Raw genomic sequence first — 21,695 nt, forward strand, 5'->3', positions numbered from 1 at the left:
AGGGTGGACAGCTTCAAGTACCTGGGAGTCAATATCCACCAGGACCTGACATGGGCCGGCCACACCGCCACTGTTGTCAAAAAGGCCCAACAGCGACTACACGGACTCAGAAGAAATTCGGGCTAAGGCCAAAAATCCTCAGGGACTTCTACAGAGTCACCATTGAAAGCCTGCTGACTGGCTGCTTCACCACCTGGTACGGGAACTGTACCACCATGGACCGCAGGGCGCTAAGAAGGGTGAGGCGCGCGGCCCAGCACGTAACAGGATGTGAGCTGCCAGAACTGCAAGATCTGTACAACCAGCGGTGCCTCAGGAGGTCCATGAAGATCATCAAAGACACAAACCACCCCCACAACAGTCTGGTCTCCCTGCTACCCTCAGGGAGGAGATACAGGGTCCCAAGAGCACGCACAAATCGCTTGAGGGACAGTTTCTTCTCGCAGGCCACGAGACTCCTTAACATATACAAATAGTGTAGTAGCCGTACTGTACCGCACTGCAGCTGCTACCATCACGTATGACTAATGTTCAATAGTATGTTAATTAGGCATATGCTATTTGCACCTAACAGAATGTTATTATGTTTAATTATGTTTAACTATGTTTAAAGTATGTTCATGCCATTTGCACATATGTCACATATGTCACTGTCTGTGGCGTGTCTTACTGCTTTATTGCTTGTTGCCTCTTGTTTTTAATTATTTTTTATTTTATTTTTTGCACTATGTTGTAACTGAGTCTACAGCACAAGAATTTCACACGTGATACTTGTACTACGGAGTGACAATAAAAATCTTGAATCTTGAATCTTGAATCAACTAAAAGCCCTAGGGCCTACTATATAGTTGTCCTATCTGTTAGCTGGATCAGTGCAGCCAGAGTTTTAAACTGTCTTGTCATGTGTCTTGTTTGCCTTGGCAGCTACACTGGCCCTTTGTTTACACACATTGGCCATCCGACCCATCCTGCGTCCTCCCTCTGCAAGAGGGCAACAGAGAGACCCCAGGGTTGCGTCACGGACCGTGTCTACGCTTAATTAAAGCCATATTGAGCAAGAGTATAAATCCTACCTCCTTTCCCACTCCCTGCATAACGGAACGCAAGCGGCGTGCAGTGGATGCGGCTTGAAGAGCAGGAGTCGGACGAGGAAATAAGCTAATTTTTAACCAACACTTTACAGAACTGAAGCACTTTTAGCCTACAGCTGCGAGGACTACAGATAGCACAATGGCTGGACTTAAGGTAAGGCAGGAATTTCCTCTGTCAAAACATTTACTGAGCCCTGCTTTGCCTCCCTATAAAGTTTCACATGAAGAAGGCATGCTGAATGAAAGTGCACACTTGCTGTAATGCTGTAATAATTAGAGAGTAGAGGAAAAGAGTAATCAATCTGTAGTTGTAGTCGTACAGCTTTTCTGCACTGATGATAGGTGGCTAAAACCTAATAGTGGACCATCATATTTGCAACAGCTTTGAAGGGAGGCGTTCCCCTCAGTCCAATCAGAGCGCTGCATTCAGCAGCTGCCCAGATGTGCTCTAGTGCTGCTGCAGGCATGGTTTAAAGAAGGCTGAAACGGCAAAGCATGAAAACATCTGTTACATTATTTTCATCTACTATGGCTGCGTGTAGATTATTTCACTTGTTTCCAACACAAATCATCTTTTGTCAAGAATATCCTTGAATCAAGCGTCATTTTCTTGACATTAGGCGGCCTGAATAATTAGGCAGAATCCTGTTTCATTTTCAAAATACTGACACTAGAAAATCACTGAAACACAAATGGAATTATCGTCAATGGCAGAATTTATGAATTTATGAAACGTGAGATTTTAAGAATGGATGAGACAAAGTGATTGGTTTGGACAGTTCTCGTAGTGTAAGGTTGCGCCAAATATCATCATCATCATCAATATCATGTCATTTTTCTGCCACTCTAACACAAAATCAATACGCAAGTTATATGAATGTTAAATGAAACGTTTCACGAGGGACGCAGTGGAGTCTCCCAAACAGTGCATGCAGACACATGAACGCACACATACAGAGTCATACCCTGTGTTTTGCAGAGCAGCAATGACTCAGCATGATTTTTGCCTTATACGTGTGCCAAGTTCATGTATAATGGCGGGGGAGAAGTCAGGATTGTACTTTTTTTTTTTTTTTTCCCCGCTGCCTTATCCTGCGTAAATGTCCCATCATAAATCAAGTAAACATAGCCTGTGGAGGTGGAGAGTGTTTACAATTTGCCCAAAGGTAATTAAGTCTGTTTCTCTGCCACACACAAAACGGCCGGCTGAGAGGGAGAAATTGTGCATAACTACAGTTGGTTTCATCATAGATATTTGAATCAATATGACAACAATTAAGAGAAAGACAAGCCTTAATGACAAGCCTTCAAATTTAATTATAACCAGCATGAACACATTTATCTTGTATTAGAATGAAGCTGCATGATGATTCCCCCCCTCCCCCTCATCTCAATTTAAAGTTGATCGTTAAAAGTGTCTGTCTGTCTGTCTGTCTGTCTCTCTGTCTTCTCCAGTACATGAGTGGTTTTGGCAATGAGTTCTCTTCTGAAGACCCTCGCTGTCCGGGATCTTTACCTGAGGGACAGGTAACACACACACAATCTCTCTCTCTCTCTCTCTCTCTCTCTCTCTCTCTCTTCATGTTTACACACACACACACACACACACAACACATCATGGGGTTGCTTGATTGATTCCGTTTCTTTAATTTTGTCCTAAACACGATTTGAGATGGAAGCCCGTCTTTATTGTCACACGAACACACTACAACACATGCATGAACACACTACAACACATGCATGAACACACTACAACACATGCACGAACACACTACAACACATGCACGAACACACTACAACACATGCATGAACACACTACAACACATGCATGAACACACTACAACACATGCATGAACACACTACAACACATGCATGAACACACTACAACACATGCATGAACACACTACAACACATGCATGAACACACTACAAAGGTAAAGGTAAAGTCCCACTGATTGTCACACAATGTGTGAAATTTGTTCTCCGCATTTGACCCATCCGCTGGGGGAGCGGTGAGCAGCAGCGTGCGCCGCGCTCGGGAATCACATGGTGATTTATTGTTTTCCACAAACCCGCCAATTCCAACCCTTTTGATGCTGAGTGCCAAGCAGGGAGGCAATGGGTCCCATTTTTATAGTCTTTGGTATGACTCGGCCGGGGATCGAACTCACGACCTCCCAGTCTCAGGGCGGACACTCAGACCACAAGGCCACTGAGCTGGCAACACATGCATGAACACACTACAACACATGCATGAACACACTACAACACATGCATGAACACACTACAACACATGCATGCGGCCACAACACACACTCATGCTGACGGTGGCCGGTGAAATATAAAGTTGCTTACATTGAAGACTCTTCCACATGTGTCACAGAGGAATAACTGATCTGACCTGCACTCTTGAGCTGGCACATTCATTCCCTCCTACAGCCACGCACACTCGCCTCACATCTTTACTCACTGCTCCATGTGGCTGCAAAGAAAAACACACACACACACGCACGCACGCACACACACACACACACACACACACACACACACACACACACACACACACACACACACACACACACACACTCAAATAGAAGCTGATAGGCATCCTGATTTGGATCCTGCCCTGTGTTGTGATTAGATATAGAAATACAAAACTACGTTTTGGCCTTTAGACAGACCTCTCCCACACTGACACGTTGCTATAGTGAAAGGCAGTAGAAAGGTCTGGTCTATATAAGGGTTAATGCACGACGAGGTGTCCATTATCAGAAATGAATGGACGACGCAGAGGCATGAACCGTCTGAGGCGAAAGCTGAGGACGGTTGCTTCCGCCAAAAAATATTTTTTTACGTTTTGGTCCGAGTGAAATGTTATGCGATCTCTCCTGTTTCTAAATATATCGGAACTGTTTGGTTTGACCAAGTAAAACTATTTTTATAAGCATTTTACGAAATGTCTATGGGAAAATAAATTGCGGATGAAAATCTCTGGTACAGTGCTGAAGCAGGAACTGACGTTCCACTTTGGAACACACACACACACAGCATCCGCATCCTGCCTGTACCCCCACACTGTGCTGTGTGTCTCTACAGAACAATCCTCAGGTGTGTCCGTACGGCCTCTATGCTGAGCAGCTGTCCGGCTCCGCCTTCACCTGCCCGCGGCCAGCCAATAAGAGGAGGTATAATCCAGCCCTCTCTGGCACTTTCATAACAGCCTGGTCTCCACGACAACACCAAACAGAGCAGCTGACCCATTCAGTGTCCCCTAGAATGTGCACTTTTGCAGAAAAAGATCTCAAAGGTTTTGGATCCAGTGCTGTTAACAGTTTTAATTGGCCCCAAACCCCATAGTGGACAATAGTTGGTCAATATTTGTAAAAGTAATGGTGTGTGCTTGGTCTTTTTCCCATCTCCAGCTGGCTGTACCGCATCCTGCCATCTGTCAAACACAAGCCCTTCACCCCAGAGCCCTGTGGACACCTAACAGAGAACTGGGACGAAGTGGAGCCTGATCCTAACCAGGTACAGACATAGATAGATTATAGATCAAATAAATAGATAGATAGATAGATAGATAGATAGATAGATAGATAGATAGATAGATAGATAGATAGATAGATAGATAGATAGATAGATAGATAGATAGATGGATAGATAGATAGGATAGATAGGATGGTGAATAAAGTGATTTTGACTCTTGGGGTTTCTCTCACAGATGCGATGGCTTCCCTTCACCGTTCCTAAGTCGTCAGAGAACAAAGTGGACTTTGTGTCTGTAAGTGTGGCCCAGCGGGTTCCTTCTTTCGTACAGACCTGCCTTGTTTTCAGGTTCCTTGTTCACTGATTGGGATTGTGTGTCTGAACGTCGCAGGGTCTCCACACTCTCTGCGGGGCTGGGGATGCCAAGTCTCGCAATGGGATCGGCATTCACGTGTACGCCTGCAACACCTCCATGGTAGACAGGTGTGTGTGTGTGTGTGTGTGTGTGTGTGTGTGTGTGTGCATTCACATCCAGTTGAAAATGTGTTCCATCATCATGTACAGTAGGCTAACAAAATATACGTTAATATTTATATATATTAATATATACAATTATTTATTTTTTATTTTTTGTTTCAGGTGTTTCAACAACTCAGATGGAGACTTTCTGATTGGTGAGAACAACTGAATGAGATGATCTTAAGCGATGATGGCTCAACCCTCACTCCTCTTTCTCTCAAATAATCTTTCTCCCTCCTCTCTTTCACTCTCTCTCTCTCCCTCTCCAGTTCCTCAGCAGGGTGAGATCCTGGTCACCACAGAGTTTGGAAAGATGATGGTTGAGCCCAACGAGATCTGTGTCCTCCAGGTGAAGCCTACCTCTCCTGTTCTCACAGACCTACACCATCATGTCTATGACTCGCCCCTCCCTTCTAAGCAGCTTCCTATTGACTTGGGATGTCCCGTATTTTGATACATGACCGCACTATACATGACTGCACTATGTTTCTTTTAACCCATTGATATCTGATGCAGCATTTGCGTGTATATCCCTTTCAGACCGCGAACCGCGTCACGCGGTTCGCGGTCTTAAAGGGATACACACACAAATGCTGCATCAGGTATCAATGGGTTAACACCACCTGTCTTGTGTGCGCTCCAGCAAGGGATGCGCTTCAGTGTGGATGTGTTTGGAGCAACCAGAGGCTACATACTGGAGGTGTATGGAGCCCATTTTGAACTCCCTGACCTGGGACCCATAGGTGCGTAAAGGTGTGGTGTCGTATGTCCTTCCTTCCTCAAAATCTGCACACCAACCTTTTTACTTGACAGTTTCCTGTGATGTAACAGCCTCCTGTTTTCTTCACACCTTGCTCCACCAATCTAATGGATTTGATCATGATTTAGGATTTCAGTTGGACAGCCGATGATATTTGTTGTGTGTGTGTGTGTGTGTGTGTGTGTGTGTGTGTGTGTGTGTGTGTGTGTGTGTGTGTGTGTGTGTGTGTGTGTGTGTGTTGAAGGAGCCAATGGCCTAGCTAACCCTCGGGACTTCCTGACTCCAGTTGCATGGTATGAGGACCGCACAGTGGCCACAGGTTACACCGTCATCAACAAGTACCAAGGGAAGCTCTTCGCCTGCCAACAGGTGGTTCCCTCACCTTTCAGTTTGTGTGTGTGTGCATGCGTCTGTGTGTGTGTGTGTGTGTGTGTGTGTGCGCGTGCATGCATGCGTCTGTGTGTGTGTGTGTGTGTGTGTGCGTGCGCGTCAGTGTTGCAGTCAAGTCACTATATCCCGAGTCAAGCCTCGAGTCCCTAGTGTTCGAGTCCAAGTCTGAGTCACCAAAGAGTCTGAGTCGAGTCCCCACTACTTGAGTCAGATTCCGGAGAGACTGAACATGAGCTTGAGTCCGTATGTAGGTGGAACACACGTTCCTGCCCGTGCACAAAATGTAATCATGTCACAATATAGCTATCAATATCTTCTGCCAAATTAATGGGGCCAATATCAACTAATAATAATAGCCTGGTAAACCAGCCGGTCACGTGAACTCACATTTAATTTCGTTCTTCGTTCCCGTCTGGCCTGAAGCCTTCACAACAGTCTTTGCAGTGGGCGGGTGTACTTGCCTTGACAGACAACTCCTTCAGCCAATCAGCGTTGGATCCAGTCAAACCCAAATCCACTTGGGAGAACGGCAAAAACACATTTTCCGTTGAGAAACCCCGCTGTTGCATCCTCCTGTACTTTAATTGTTGTTATTGAGTCTATTTCTGCAATAACTGCACTTTATGGCTGTTTAAACTCAACGAACGTTGACGTCACTCCTGGCGGCGGACAGGCAAGGAGGCAGCCATTATTGTTTTGCTAGCGGCGTTCCTGATTGGCCGGTTACGATGTCAACTACGAGGCGGGTCGCTGATTGGCTAGAACGCTTTGCAATTTCTGAAAATACCCTCGCAGGGCTACACTTACGTACAGGTGTGTTACTCCTTTGTGCATTTTGAACCTACCACACCGCAGGATGTATGACATAATGGCATACTCTAACTGCAACAATGACTAACAAGAAAGTGTCCATGCGAAGCTTCTGAGCCGTGAGGTGCTCCTGCCGACTGAACTGGCATCCCTGATGATTTCATGGAATCGTTAGCTGATGATTTCATATGGAATCGTTAGCTGATGATTTCATATGGAATCGTTAGCTGATGATTTCATATGGAATCGTTAGCTGATGATTTCATATGGAATCGTTAGCTGGTGATTTCATATGGAATCGTTAGCTGATGATTTCATATGGAATCGTTAGCTGATGATTTCATATGGAATCGTTAGCTGATGATTTCATATGGAATCGTTAGCTGATGATTTCATATGGAATCGTTAGCTGATGATTTCATATGGAATTGTTAGCTCATGATTTCATATGGGATCGTTAGCTGATGATTTCATATGGAATCGTTAGCTGATGATTTCATATGGGATCGTTAGCTGATGGTTTCATATGGAATCGTTAGCTGATGATTTCATATGGAATCGTTAGCTGATGATTTCATATGGGATCATTAGCTGATGATTTCATATGGAATCGTTAGCTGATGGTTTCATATGGAATCGTTAGCTGATGGTTTCATATGGAATCGTTAGCTGATGGTTTCATATGGAATCGTTAGCTGATGGTTTCATATGGAATCATTAGCTGATGATTTCATATGGAATCGTTAGCTGATGATTTCATATGGAATCATTAGCTGATGATTTCATATGGAATCGTTAGCTGATGGTTTCATATGGAATCGTTAGCTGATGGTTTCATATGGAATCGTTAGCTGATGGTTTCATATGGAATCGTTAGCTGATGATTTCATATTGAATCGTTAGCTGATGATTTCATATTGAATCGTTAGCTGATGATTTCATATTGAATCGTTAGCTGATGGTTTCATATTGAATCGTTAGCTGATGGTTTCATATGGAATCGTTAGCTGCTCTCCATTCAGCAGGCTTCCTTCCGCCTCGACTCCCTTATGAGTCTTAATCACTCATAATTAGTTAAGGCACTCTGGAGTTTCAGACAGCATAGCTTTAATTAGTTAACGCGTTGTGGAGTTACAGACAGCGTGTACCTTTGTGGCTTTGCATGCTAGGAAAAAAACCTTTCCCGAGTTAAGCATTAATTTCAGCATATTTCACGCAGGGAATGATTTCCCCCCACTGAAACGTCCTGTCGGGCGCGTAATTGGATCGACTCGTAATGGCTGACAGGATTTTTGTTTTAATTTTGTACAGAGACAGGGAGTAGGGGGGAGGAGAGGTTGTCGGGGTGGGGGGAGGCGGGCAGTTGGAGGTAACCGTGGAAACCATGTCAGACTGCACCGTCATTATTCATTGTCGGAAATACACAACGGGCAGGATACCGTCTTTTTGTAGCAAAACAAACACGTTTTGCTCGTTCTCTTCCCCTCTGCCTACATATCTTCTCCCCCCATCCCTCCTTTTATCTGTTGGGGGGGTCAGAGTTGGAAGGCTGGTGGCTGCACCTGACTCTTCCTGGTGTCTGTCCAGCCCTCCCCGAGACTGGAGGGTGGAGCAACTGGTGTCTGTCCACCAGTGTTGGGGGTAACTCATTACAAAAGTAACATATTACATGTAATATATTACTTTTAGCAGTAACTCAGGAATATAACTTATTACAAATAGGATTTCAGTAATATTATACCAGTTACTTTGTCAAGTAACACATTAACTTAAATTTTTCTTTCATCAAAGCGCATATTTAAATAAAGATACAATCATTTCTTAATCTAATTGTGTGTTCTTATGCAAATAACTACTATACATGACAATAACAAAGGAAAAGGATCATTTCGAATCTTGGACGGTGCATTGACTTCAAGACGGTTGAAATAATTTTTCAGGATGGATCCGGGGCGGCGATGTCATTAGGCTACTGCTGTTATTTTGGTGAAAGTAATGCAAAAGTAGTGTAATATGTAACAAGTTACTCTACGGTAATATTGTAAAGTAACATTATTTTCAAATGAAAGTAACTAGTAATATGTAGTATATTACATTTTGAAAGTAACTTACCAAACACTGCTGTCCACCCCTCCCTGAGCCTGGAGGGTGGGGTGACTGGTGTCTGTCCCCACCCCTCCCTGAGCCTGGAGGGTGGGGTGACTAGTGTGTGTCCCCACCCACCTTCCCCCCCGCCCGAGCCTGGAAGGTGGGGCGACTGGTGTCTGTCCCCACCCCTCCCCGAGCCTGGAGGGTGGGGCGACTGGTGTCTGTCCCCACCCCTCCCCGAGCCTGGAGGGTGGGGTGACTGGGGGTAACATCTAACATGGAAGAAAATAAGGGGGACGCGGGCCTCATCTCAGGGAAGATGTTGCTGCCGTCTTGTCCTGCTGTTCGGTTCCCCCGCAGAGCGCTGAAATTGCTCAAATTAACTTATTATTTGCTTGACTGGGCCAATATGTGTGTGTGTGTGTGTGTGTGTGTGTGTGTGTGTGTGTGTGTGTGTGTGTGTGCGCGCGTGTGTGCGTGTGTGTGTGTGTGTGTGCTTCCTCCAACACCCCCTCAATCTCTCCCTTCATTTTAATCGAGTGTAGCGGAGTTATCACAACTGAATGTCCAAGAGATTACCTGCCTTGGGTTCCCCAAAACACTACTTTGTGTGTGTGTGTGTGTGTGTGTGTGTGTGTGTGTGTGTGTGTGTGTGTGTGTGTGTGTGTGTGTGTGTGTGTGTGTGTGTGTAAGCATTTGTATGTGTATATTGATTATATAATGTGTGTGATTGTACTTATGCACGTGTGCATCCCTGCTTATGTGTGTGTATGGTTGAGTGTATTCGGCATGTAGTGTGTTGTTTGTGTTGTGTGTGTGTATGTGTGAGTGTATTCAGCATGTAGTGTGTGTGTGTGTGTGTGTGTGTGTGTGTGTGTGTGTGTGTGTAAGTGTTTGTGTGTGTATATTGATTATATAATGTGTGTGATTGTACTTATACACGTGTGCATCCCTGCTTATGTGTGTGTATGTGTGAGTGTATTCAGCATGTAGTGTGTGTAGTGTGTTGTGTGTGTGTGTGTGTGTGTGTGTGTGTGTGTGTGTGTGTGTGTGTGTGTGTGTGTGTGTGTGTGTGTGTGTGTGTGTGTGTGTCAGGTGCATATAGGTCACTCTGGAGGCTGCTTGAGTAGTAATGAACTGTATTGATTTGAGAGGTGCTGGTGAACGTCTCTTTCACAGACATTATCAGAACAGAGAAGCTATATCAAATTGCTGTGGTTTTAACAATCAAGATAACGAAATATCTCTACATGCTGCTGCTCCGTGCCCATCGCCATCGTGCTGCTGTGTGTGCGTCAGAAGGCTCAAAGTTTGGGAAAGTTGATTGTAAAGCCAATTAACCCATAATGCCTGGAGCCTTGTGTCACAAAGAACAGGGGGAATGAAAGAGAAAAAGAATGAAAGAAGCAAAGCACACCCTCTTTTCACAATCAACCGTTTTCATTACAACATTTTTCTCTTTTTATGTCATGAACTACTCTGTCTAGGGATTTAAGATGACAAAGACATTATTCACTGTTCTTTCCCCCCCGCCTGACAAGTCTTTTGTGTTTGTCGCTTGGTAATGACTTACTTATGTTACGAGTCTTATTTGTGTTGTTCTGTGTGTGTGTGTGTGTGTGTGTGTGTGTGTGTGTGTGTGTGTGTGTGTGTGTGTGTGTGTGTAGGATTTCTCTCCCTTCAACGTTGTAGCCTGGCACGGGAACTACACGCCGTACAAATACAACCTGGACAGCTTCATGGTCATCAACTGTGTGGCATTCGACCACGCGGTGAGAGTCACTCACACATACAAACACACATTCACAAAATTGTAAACTTGGGTTCGACAGACTTACGATTCAGTCGCCTCAGGTGGTGGCTAATTGGAAAGTGTTTTCAAAATGACAAAACTGGAAAAACCCAGAACACACCCTCACAAATCATATTGTCCTACTTACAATGGACCTACAGGATCCTTCCATCTTCACTGTGCTGACGGCCAAATCCACGCGGCCAGGTGTGGCCATTGCCGACTTCGTCATCTTCCCCCCGCGCTGGGGCGTGGCCGACCACACCTTCCGTCCGCCATACTATCACAGTAAGACCGCAATAGAGAGCCAAAGTGAAACGTCACTTCCTGCTTCAGCACTGTACCAGAGATTTTCACCCGCCATTTATTTTCCCATAGACATTTCGTAAAATGCTTAGAAACATAGTTTTACTTGTTCAAACCAAACGGTTCAGATATATTTAGAAACAGGAGAGATCGCATAACATTTCACTCGGAGCAAAATGTAAAAAAAAGTGTGGGTTAAAGAAAATATTTTTTAAATGTTTTTTTTTGTTTTGGACCGAGTGAAATGTTCTATGGTCTCTCCCGATTCTAAATATTGCTGAACCGTTTGGTTTGACCAAGTACGAAATGTCTATGGGTAAATAAATTGCGGAAGAAAATCTCTGGTACAGTGCTGAAGCAGGAAGTGACGTTCACTTTGGCCCTCTATAACACACACTTTGCTTGAACTTGAAAGTGTTCTTTGTTTACTTGTTGCAGGAGGTGAGTGGTAGACTGTCATACAGGTGGAAACAGACATTGTAAGAACAAGATCGGTGCAGTTATTTGGCTGCCATTTCCTCCATCAGACCCAGATCAGATTATGTCTAGTGAGGGCAATTTTGGTCAACTCCAGAATGAAATCAACCAACCATGAGCAAGGTTACACTAAAAATGTAAATTTTTGCAGGTTTCTGACCACTGGGTGCACTGCAATGTCACCCATCAAGCGTCAAAGACAGTAGCTCATATCAATCAACCTGCTATACTTTTCAACTGAGGCACTACTGCACTGCCTCAACACATTTGTGTCGGTTTTCACCATAGATCTTTATGGCCATCTAGTGGTGGATGTTGGTGTTGTTGCACATGCTCCCTCTCAGCTTGTGTTTAACTTTAGCAGATTGTACAGCGCTGCATCACAGCTCCTCCTGTCTGTGACTCTAGGGAACTGCATGAGTGAATTCATGGGCCTGATCAAGGGCCACTACGAGGCCAAAGAGGAGGGCTTCCAGCCAGGAGGGGGCAGTCTCCACAGCATAATGACCCCACACGGCCCCGACGTCGAATGTTTCGAGAAGAACACCGCTGCCAGTCTCCAACCAGAGAGGGTGGCTGAGGGAACCATGGTAAAATAACTTAAGTCCCAGGGTCGATAGAAGTGACAAAACTCATACAGCATAAGCATTTTGATTTGATTTCCACAGAGCTGATCATCATATGTTAATTATGTTTAATTATGTTTAAAGTATGTCCATGCCATTTGCATGTGCAGTGAATATGTCACTGTCTTTGACTTGTCTTATTGCTTTACTGCCTTATTGCTTGTTGCTTCTCTTGTTTTCCTGCACCTATATGCCCTGTTATTTTGCACTATGTTGTAACGGAGTCTAGAGCACAAGAATTTCACACGTGATACTTGTACTACGGAGTGACAATAAAAATCTTGAATCTTGAGATTCAAATCGATACATATTCCAAACCCAAAGGTAACTGCAACTTTCTTTCCTTCAGGCTTTTATGTTTGAGTCATCCTTCAGTATGGCAGTGACCAAGTGGGGTCTAGAAACATGCCAGAGGCTGGACAAGAGCTACTACCAGTGCTGGGAGCCTCTCCGCAGTCACTTTAACCCCAACTGGAGGCCCAGCAAACAGTAGACAGCCACCACCAGACAAACCGGAGAGGAGATCATTCCTATATGCAAACAGTAAAGTGACACAGATGACTTTTGGATCAAGCAACCACATAGTTGTTACATTGGAATAAAATAAAAAATCTTAAAATGTATGTAATTAAATTAAATTATATCATATCTTGTGTCCTTTGAACTGGGCTTTCTTTGTCATTTCAGTTAGTCTTTTTTATTAAATTACACCAAGATAAAAGTGATTACTTCTATGTAAACCTGTTCATTCACAATTAGGCTACCATGGCCCCCAAAAGGTCAAAGGGCCCGGCCGACTGTTCCTGTGTCAATCCACTCAGTCTGTTTCAGAGTTGAACCTCACTGCCACAAAGCCTGCCCGCCAATATGCAAGTCTATCCATTACCAGGGTTCCTACACATTTTCCATTTCAAAATTCCATATTTTTCCAGACTCACATTTCCAGACTTCACTGTCGACTTTTCAGACCATATTTGACATCTGAGGACCAGTGTTGGGGGTAACTCATTACAAAAGTAACATATTACATGTAATATATTACTTTTAGCAGTAACTCAGTAATATCACTTATTACTTATAGGATTTCAGTAATATTATACCAGTTACTTTGTCAAGTAACTCAAGTTACAAATTGAGTTACATTTTATTAAATCAAAGCACATATTTAAAAAGATACAATCATTTCCTAATCAAACTGTGTGTTTTTATGCAAATAACCACTATAGATGACAATAACAAAGGATAACATTTAGAATTTTGGACAGTTTAAACTGACTTCAAGGCGGTTTAAATCATTTTTCGGGATTGTTCCGGGGTGGCGATGTCATTCTGCTGCTGCTGTTGTTTTGGTAAAAGTAATACAAAAGTAGTGTAATAAGTAACGAGTTACTCTACACAGAAAGTAATATTGTAAAGTAACTTATTACTTTCAAATGAAAGTAACTAGTAATATGTGCACCAAGCAAGCAAGGCATCTAGTCTGCCGCAAAGCTATTAGAAGCAGCAGAAGAAGAAGCTCGCCCAATAGCTCGCTAACAGATTAGCACTAGTATTTTAGCAAACTATCAGAAACAGCGTTTATCTTTATGATGTTTTAATAATTTTACTAGACACAAGTAACTCTATAGAGCCCTGCTGTAAGGTCAGTTTATCAAAATAACGCATATTTTGAAAACTGTTTTACTTTAATAATTAAGTAGGCTAGTAGTAATAGTTAATCAGTAGCTAACAGGCTGTGAAGTGCCAGTGCTGTTATGTGAAATATCAGCACTGCTAGGATCCCTCTTGTCCAATCAAATGGACTGTTGTATAAATTAAGATGATCATGATCATGATTTTTCTCAATATCTACAACAACAACAACACAGGAAACGGCTGTGAGAGTGTAGGCTACTGTCGTCTGATTTGAATTACAGAACCCTATTGGCCAGACGCCACTACGTCATATATGACGTCAGACTAGTTTGCGGCCGTCGGCTATATAAGAGCACCTGCCTGGCCCCAAGTTATTTGTTATCTAACTTGGTCTATTAACTGCACGTGTTTTTAGCTCCACCTGTGAACAAGAGCATATTAGCAAGTGAAGATGGAGGTAGCAACGTTACAGCCGTTAACTGCTGTAGGCTTACTAGACTTACTCAGCGAGGGATATGGCGAAGATGACAGCCCTGCCTCCACAGTTGACTGGAGCACCATCATCGCTGAGTGCATGAACTGGCCACAGCAAGGCGACATCCAGGGCCTCCTACCACCGGTCACCACGGCCAACTCTGCAGCCCAGCAAAGACCCAGCACGCTCCAGTACACCCAGACCCCTCACGGTCAGCAGATGGCGCTCAGTGACCAGGTGGTACAAGCATTGAGGGTACAAGGTGCAGGAGACGGGGACCAGATCACCAGCACAGCAGCCACCTCCAGCTCCCTGTCATGGACCCGCCCAGTGAGGACCGCCACTCCTGTGGGACTGTCTCCAGCTGGCATGAAGGAATACCGGCTAGCACAAAACAAAGAGGCCGCCCGTCTATGTCGCCGGAATAGAAAGAACTATGTTCAGCTTCTGGAACAACGCGAGGCCGATCTGGAGAAAAATAACGACGCCCTGATGCAGGAACTCCAGACATTAAAGGCCCGTTATTGTTGTGTTTGAGCCCCACTATCGTCTTCCTGTGCATCAATCAAAGCTTTGCACTGACTTAAATCACAGAGCACTTTTAGAACTTTTATATGTATTTTACTGTGGCCTTTGAATGTTATATTTTTGTTATCAACTGTTTTATACATTGTCTTGTTTGCTTGTACTGTGAACAAAATTAATTTCCCTTGTGGACAATAAAGTACAACTAACTAACTAACTAACTAGTTTGTGTTTGTTTGTATCTGGGGACAGAGTGATGTCACTGGTGATGATGTAGTCTGGCAAGGGAGACTACCGATGATGGGAACATAGGGGGAGCTTCCATGATGGCCTTGAAAATTGTGGGTAAGGTTAGTTCCAGAACTAGATACTGCCAGGAGGACAAGTTTACTGGATAGGGAATCCCTACTCTTGTCTTGACACCCTGCCTAGTCCAGTGTCACTTGAACTATACCCTGTTAGTTCATGCCTTAAAACGCCCAGTTCCCTCAATGGTTCCCAGTAGAGGATAGGTTGCATCAAAAGCATAGGATCTTAAATGGTAGAGTTACTAGCCACTTTGACAAGTTTCAGATTTCAGGGTGTGGCCAGGGTCACCAATGGCCACCCCCTAGGCATGCCCCATGTAAGGTAGGTAGTTAGTAGTTGTTAGTTAAGGTAGTTTTGTGTGACCTCATCTAAAGTGAGGGCTATCTATGCCTCACAAAGCATTTGAAAATTTGATGAAACACAATCATTAAACTACATTATAGATTAGCTTTTTAATCAGGAATCAAACATAACTGTGTTTATGAATGACTTACGAACGCTTAGTAATGTATGAACAATGCTTTATACTACACGATTAATTAAGTAGCCTAGTAATACTTAACTAATGCTTAATAGTGTGCAGTTATTATAAAGTGTTTCCATAACATCAACAAAGTAACACCAAAAATGTTTAGTGTGTCAGCATTAAAGGTCTTACTGATAACATTTTTACGTAGATGAAAATAATAATACATCCACTGAGCTCTTAGAAAGGTGCAGAATAAAAGTATCGCTTTTCCTAAAAACAAATATTATGATTGTGATTTTTTTTTTGGATGGGTCCCAAATTAATGTTGTGTTTATGTCTGTGTAGAATTGTTTAACTTTGAAAATTCTTGAATCTACATGCCATCTTAAACAAGGTGTTATATTACGATTACGTTATGTCATTTACTTTACTTTACTTTATTGATATTTAGCAGACGCCTTTATCCAAAGCGACATACAACAGGATTACAACACAGTACAGCAAAAATGTAAAAACAGCAATTTAAATTAAAATATATTTACAAACAAAAGAGCATAGGACAATAGAGGGTGGAGCTAGAGAGGGTTTACAGGGGGGCAACATGAAGACTGAAAAGATGTGTTTTTAACTGTTTTTTGAAAATGAGTAGTGATTTGGCCGTTCTTATTGCGGAGGGGAGCTCGTTCCACCATTTTGGTGCAAGATGGGGAAAAAGTCGTGATCGGGAGCTGTTAAAACCACGTGGGGGGGGAGGGGCAAGGCGTCCTAAGCTGGTGGAGGGTCGGAGTGCGCGATGAGGGCTCTGGAACTTGACCATAGGTTGTAGGTATGGTGGGGCTGTGAGGTGAACTGATGAGTAGGCCAGAACAAGTGTTTTGAATTTGATCCGTGCAGTGATGGGAAGCCAGTGAAGTTCATGGAAAAGCGGGGTGATGTGGGAGAATTTTGGTAGGTTGAAGACTAGACGGGCTGCAGCATTTTGTATAAGTTGGAGTGGTTGAGTGGCAGAAATAGGGAGACCGGCCAGTAAAACGTTGCAGTAGTCCAGACGTGACAGAATGAGTGACTGAATGAGGAGTTGAGCTGCTTGTCTGGAGAGGAACGGGCGAATTTTACGAATGTTATAAAGTGCGAATCTGCAGGACCGGGCTATTGCTGCGATGTGGGAAGTGAAGGACAGTTGGTTATCAAGAGTGACTCCGAGGTTTCTAGCTGTTTGTGAGGGGAAGACAGTAGTGTTGTTGAAGGAGATGGAGAGGTCAGTTACAGGACAGTCTTTGGCAGGGAAAAGGAGAAGCTCGGTTTTTGCAATGTTGAGTTTGAGGTGAATTCGGAGGGGTTCAGTTAGCCAGGGGGCGGGGGGTGAGGATCGGGCGGGTTTGGTGATGAGGGGGCAGAGGGAGTCGAGGGCAGTGGAGAGAGAGGATAGGAGCAAAGTGGAGGCTATGTCAGTTGAAAGAAGAGAAAATTGCAGGCGCTTTTCTCAAAAGTGACTTACAATCAACAGTAGTGAAATCAACTGTGCAACAGTCTTTCACGTCACGTGACGTCAGCATGATGCCGAGGGGGCGTGACAAATTGGTGTATTTTGACTCCCCGGGAGTGAGACCGGGTTGGGTTGGGAATACAGCTAGCTGCTTATTATGTAACTAAATTGTTTTTAAATCCAACTGTTCAACATGTTACATTCTGATGCCATGATAAAAAAAAACACTTGCTTGTATTACTAACGTCTGAAATTTATTATTTAGAAAAACAAACACTCAAGATAGTCCCAATAAACATTAGTCTGGAAACACAAATACTGTATTTGTCCATATTCTTTCCCTTTTTTCCAAACTTTCCAGACCTGGAAAATACTCAAATCAAATTCCATACTTGCATAGGAACCCAGCAGCAGCAGTATTATGAATCCCACAATGGGAAAGCTTGGAGAATGGTAGAGGCATCACAGGCCATGCAAGACAGTAACAAACAGGCTATTTGACCTCATATTGAAACAGCTTCTGTCTTAAAGATGTCCAGGATATTCTGAAATGGAGAACTTGTGAAATCAGCTGGTGTCATGATTCTTGTGAATGAAAATCTGCATACACATGGGCCTTTGATGGCACAGAATAAAGGTCAAAAAGCCACTTTTAAAAACTGATACTCTTTATTAAAATGCTTCAGACGGTCAAACAATGATGCTGGCATAACTCAATGATGCTGGCATAGCTGGCATAACTCAATGATGCTGGCATAACTCAATGATGCTGGCATAACTCAATGATGCTGGCATAACTCGGTGAAAACACACTTCAGCATGAGTGAAAACTGAAACTTTGAATGCTGATGAAAATGTTGATCTACTCCAGGCACCTGCAAAGACTGCTGCCATCCCTAGAAAGGCAAAAACATAAGTTGTGCTACAAATGTGCCATATTTGTGTCATTGCTGCAAGTTTGTGTGTGTGAACCCAAACAGACCAAGATGTTACTTACTAGGTCCCCATTCCATCCACACATTTCAAAGGCTTAAAGGGACATCTCACCCTAAAATCCAAAATACATATTTTTCCTCTCACCTGTAGTGCTATTTATCAATCTAGATGTTTTGTGTTAGTAGTCTGGGTTTTGGAGATATCAGCTAGAGATGTCTGCCTTCTCTCCAATACAATGGAACTGGATGGCACTCGGCTTGTGATGCTCAAAGCGCCAAAAATACAATGGGAAAACTCAACAGCAATGTCTCTTTTCAGAAATCAGTCCCCAGTTACTCAAGATAATCCACAGACTTGTTGTGAGCAGTTTTATGTAGGAACTGTTTTTGACCGACCTACACTCGATAGCTAGCTGCTGCTAGTTTCATGTGGGAACTGTGTAGTTCGGTCGAAAGAAAAATAGATATATTAGTTTTTCACGATTGTTAACACTCAAAAAGCGGAAATTCTGCACAATTTGCACAACCTTCACTTCATGTACCAATCGCTCGACCCAATTTGGCACTACTTCACACTCCCTTATCTGCATTAGACTCTGACTTTCCTTCTTTACACTCTGATGTCAATTACACATCACCTTGTTGTCAAAACACTACACACAATGTTCAGTTGTTGCACACACTTCTCAAGTAAAATCTCAAAGCATCAACCTACAAGACACAACTATTCAAATCTCTAAACATTCAGGTCTGTTGAGCAATTTGCAATCAGGACTGCAGCATAAAAGTGTCTTGAGCCTCTGTTTTGTTTGGTAAACAATGGAGAACTTTGAAGAGAGATACAACCAGAGAAGGAGAGGGGTAAGAGTGAGAGAAGGACAAGGAGGAGGAAGAGGAAGACAAGGAGGAGGAAGAGGAAGACAAGGAGGAGGAGGAAGACAAGGAGGAGGAAGAGGAAGACAAGAAGGAGGAGGTAGAGGAGGAGGACAAGAAGGAGGGGGACAAGGGGGAGGAGGAGTAGGAGGTAGAGGAGTAGGAGGACAGAGAAGGAAGAGGAGGACAAGGAGGAAGAAGACAAGGAGGAGGAAGAGGAGGACAAGAAGGAGGAGGGATGTGATGTGGATGAGGCCCTCTGGCCAGACAGGAACCGGAGGCGTGATGCCTAATTCATTTTTGTGAAGGGGAAGGGGGGTTGAGCAGGCCGGTTTACAGTACTGTAGGGCTACTGTTCTCTGTGTGTACCGAAATAAAACTTGTGTGCTGTTTTATGTTTGACTATGAAAAAAGTAGGCCTACACTGAGACATTTTACAAAAGGAGAAATGGCTCATTCTCCAGAGTCATTGTCATTCAGGTGTGTTCCATTTAGATGATTGTGTTTTCAATTTTGCACTTCAGTGTGCTGTAAATGCTTGGTAGTGTGCAGCAAATGATTAGTTGTGTGTACTCAATGAATGGTATGTGTGCGTCATTTGAAAATATGGCTGTGTGTACCAAATGAAAACACGAGTTCCATTTTGTGAACAGTGAAGAGATTTGATGGCAAAGAGTCATCTTGCAAAGGGAGTGTCAGGTTTAACATTTTGTGTGTGAGGTTTTCAGTTTTGTGTGTGCAGTTTTGAGAAAGCCGTTATTGTTTTGAGAAACGTGTGTTAACAATCGTGAAAAATTGTAATACTGAGTGGTACACCAGTCAACAGTGAGCATACTAGTTACTAGCAGGCGTAGACTGCATAATCGGGCGCTTCGGGCAGATGCCCGGTGGCCTGGCCTGGCATGGCCTGCAAAAAAAAAAAAAAAAATTGTGTGCAGGCCAGGCCACTCACTGAACAGCAGGCCAGTATATACAGTATAAGTGTTCCTAGTTGCGCAGATTGCAGGCAGGCAGGCTGTAGGCAGCCAGGCAGGAAGGAATTAGTTACATTTTCAGTCAGAAGCTGCTGAGACCCCAGCGCGGGTGGCTTGCTGTTCAATGGTGCCAAAATGGAGAAGAAAAGAGGTGCAGAGAGGTGGAAAGCAAGGAGCCTATGTTGTGTCTTGGCCTAAACTACAATATCAGTGGTAGACAAGTGTCTATTGCCTCTAGAATATTCAAGAGAAATTAAATTAACACTAATGTATTTATTTATTTATTTATATTAGGCTATATAAAAAATCAAATTGGTCAAATGTAAACAGTAGTGGTTAAACTGAAAGTATGGGGTTGGATTGCTTTTGGGGTTTTCTTCACAAAAGTGGAGAAGGAGGCAGAAGCAGCACTAGCACTGCAGCAGGTGCTCCTGCAGAGCTGGAGGTGGTGTTGAACTTATCAGAATCAGGAAGCTTTCAGGTAGGCTACAATTTCAGAGGATAAGGTGAAACATGTAGGCTATATGCTTATTGCTTTCACATTAATGTGCTTTATGGGATTATCAGTAGGACTGCACAATAGCAAAGTTTAAAGTGGAGATGAAGCAGTTTGATTTTTTTGTATTTGCATTTAACCTCAGACAAGCCAAGACAGGACACTGCACTCTTCCTTAAATGAAGTTTGCTGTGAAGCTTTTGTACAGAGGCATGTTTTTGTTTTTACGTCTTCATATTATACTTGCTATATATATTATATCTAGACAATGTTGAATTCTATTAGTGAACAAATAGGTAACATAACATGTAACATCACGTTAGCATTATATTCACCAAATCTTGCTTCAAACGGCCCCAAATTTTGCATGTGTGTCCGCATGTGTTGGCCTGGCCTGCATGGTACTGTATATGGCTCAATTCCACCACATTTAACAGCCCTGCACAGCTCGTCCCCACTCGGCTCTAATCGTTTCGGCTCGATGGACGTTTTGCTTCCACCGCGGATCATCTGCCCCCACCCACCCCCGCCCCCGCATATCTGTCCTTCGCTTATAGCCGAAGTAGACATAACGTTAAACCTGCTGCTTCTGGAGCCACAGTTACCTTCACTGACTGAGAATAAAAACTCATTAGAACCTGTGTCTAACCTAATCTGATGCGATCTAAGCTTTCCTACTATCCAATGGCTCATTTCCACCACATTTTACTGCCCTGCACAGCTCGTCACCACTCGGCTCTAATCGTTTCGGCCCGATGGACGTTTTGCTTCCACCGCGGATCATCTGCCCCCACCCACCCCCGCCCACAGCTGGTCGTCATAGCGACCGCATATCTGTCCTTCGCTTATAGCCGAAGTAGGCTATAACATAACGTTACAATTAAATCCATCCACAGAACTTTTAAACTGTTTATGAAATACTGGTGCCTCTAAATGACCTACAGTGGACATGGGCGAATGTGACAATCGGCCAGGAAAATGGATATCACTTTGTAGTTAGTCAAACTCATGCGCTGCGCGCGGACGGAAGAGGCGCAACAGAGTGAAGCCTGCCCTGTACCCCGCGGCCTCTCAGGCAAGACCGCGGCTTCACCAAACACCCGCTGCGGCCTAGCGGAGCGCTGCAGCTCAACTAACTACAGGAGCTTGCTGAGCAGCGGACTTTTTTCACTCT

The 21,695-nt window shown here is 43.7% G+C and overlaps 1 protein-coding gene across 1 annotated transcript; it reads left to right on the plus strand.

Annotated features, from left to right (window-relative positions):
* Window positions 1-1,116: 1,116 nt before the first annotated feature.
* On the plus strand, window positions 1,117-12,917 carry hgd (homogentisate 1,2-dioxygenase). Its single transcript, XM_083659007.1, has 14 exons — window positions 1,117-1,245; window positions 2,547-2,618; window positions 4,187-4,275; window positions 4,513-4,618; window positions 4,812-4,871; window positions 4,968-5,059; window positions 5,216-5,250; window positions 5,365-5,444; window positions 5,739-5,838; window positions 6,100-6,224; window positions 10,811-10,915; window positions 11,097-11,223; window positions 12,127-12,308; window positions 12,694-12,917. Exons 1-14 carry the CDS (start codon window positions 1,231-1,233, stop codon window positions 12,835-12,837), a joined length of 1,332 nt encoding a protein of 443 aa, XP_083515133.1. The 5' UTR covers window positions 1,117-1,230; the 3' UTR covers window positions 12,838-12,917.
* Window positions 12,918-21,695: the final 8,778 nt, after the last annotated feature.

Source organism: Poromitra crassiceps (genome assembly GCF_964638095.1).
Source record: "Poromitra crassiceps genome assembly, chromosome: 2".
Lineage (NCBI taxonomy): Eukaryota > Metazoa > Chordata > Actinopteri > Beryciformes > Melamphaidae > Poromitra > Poromitra crassiceps.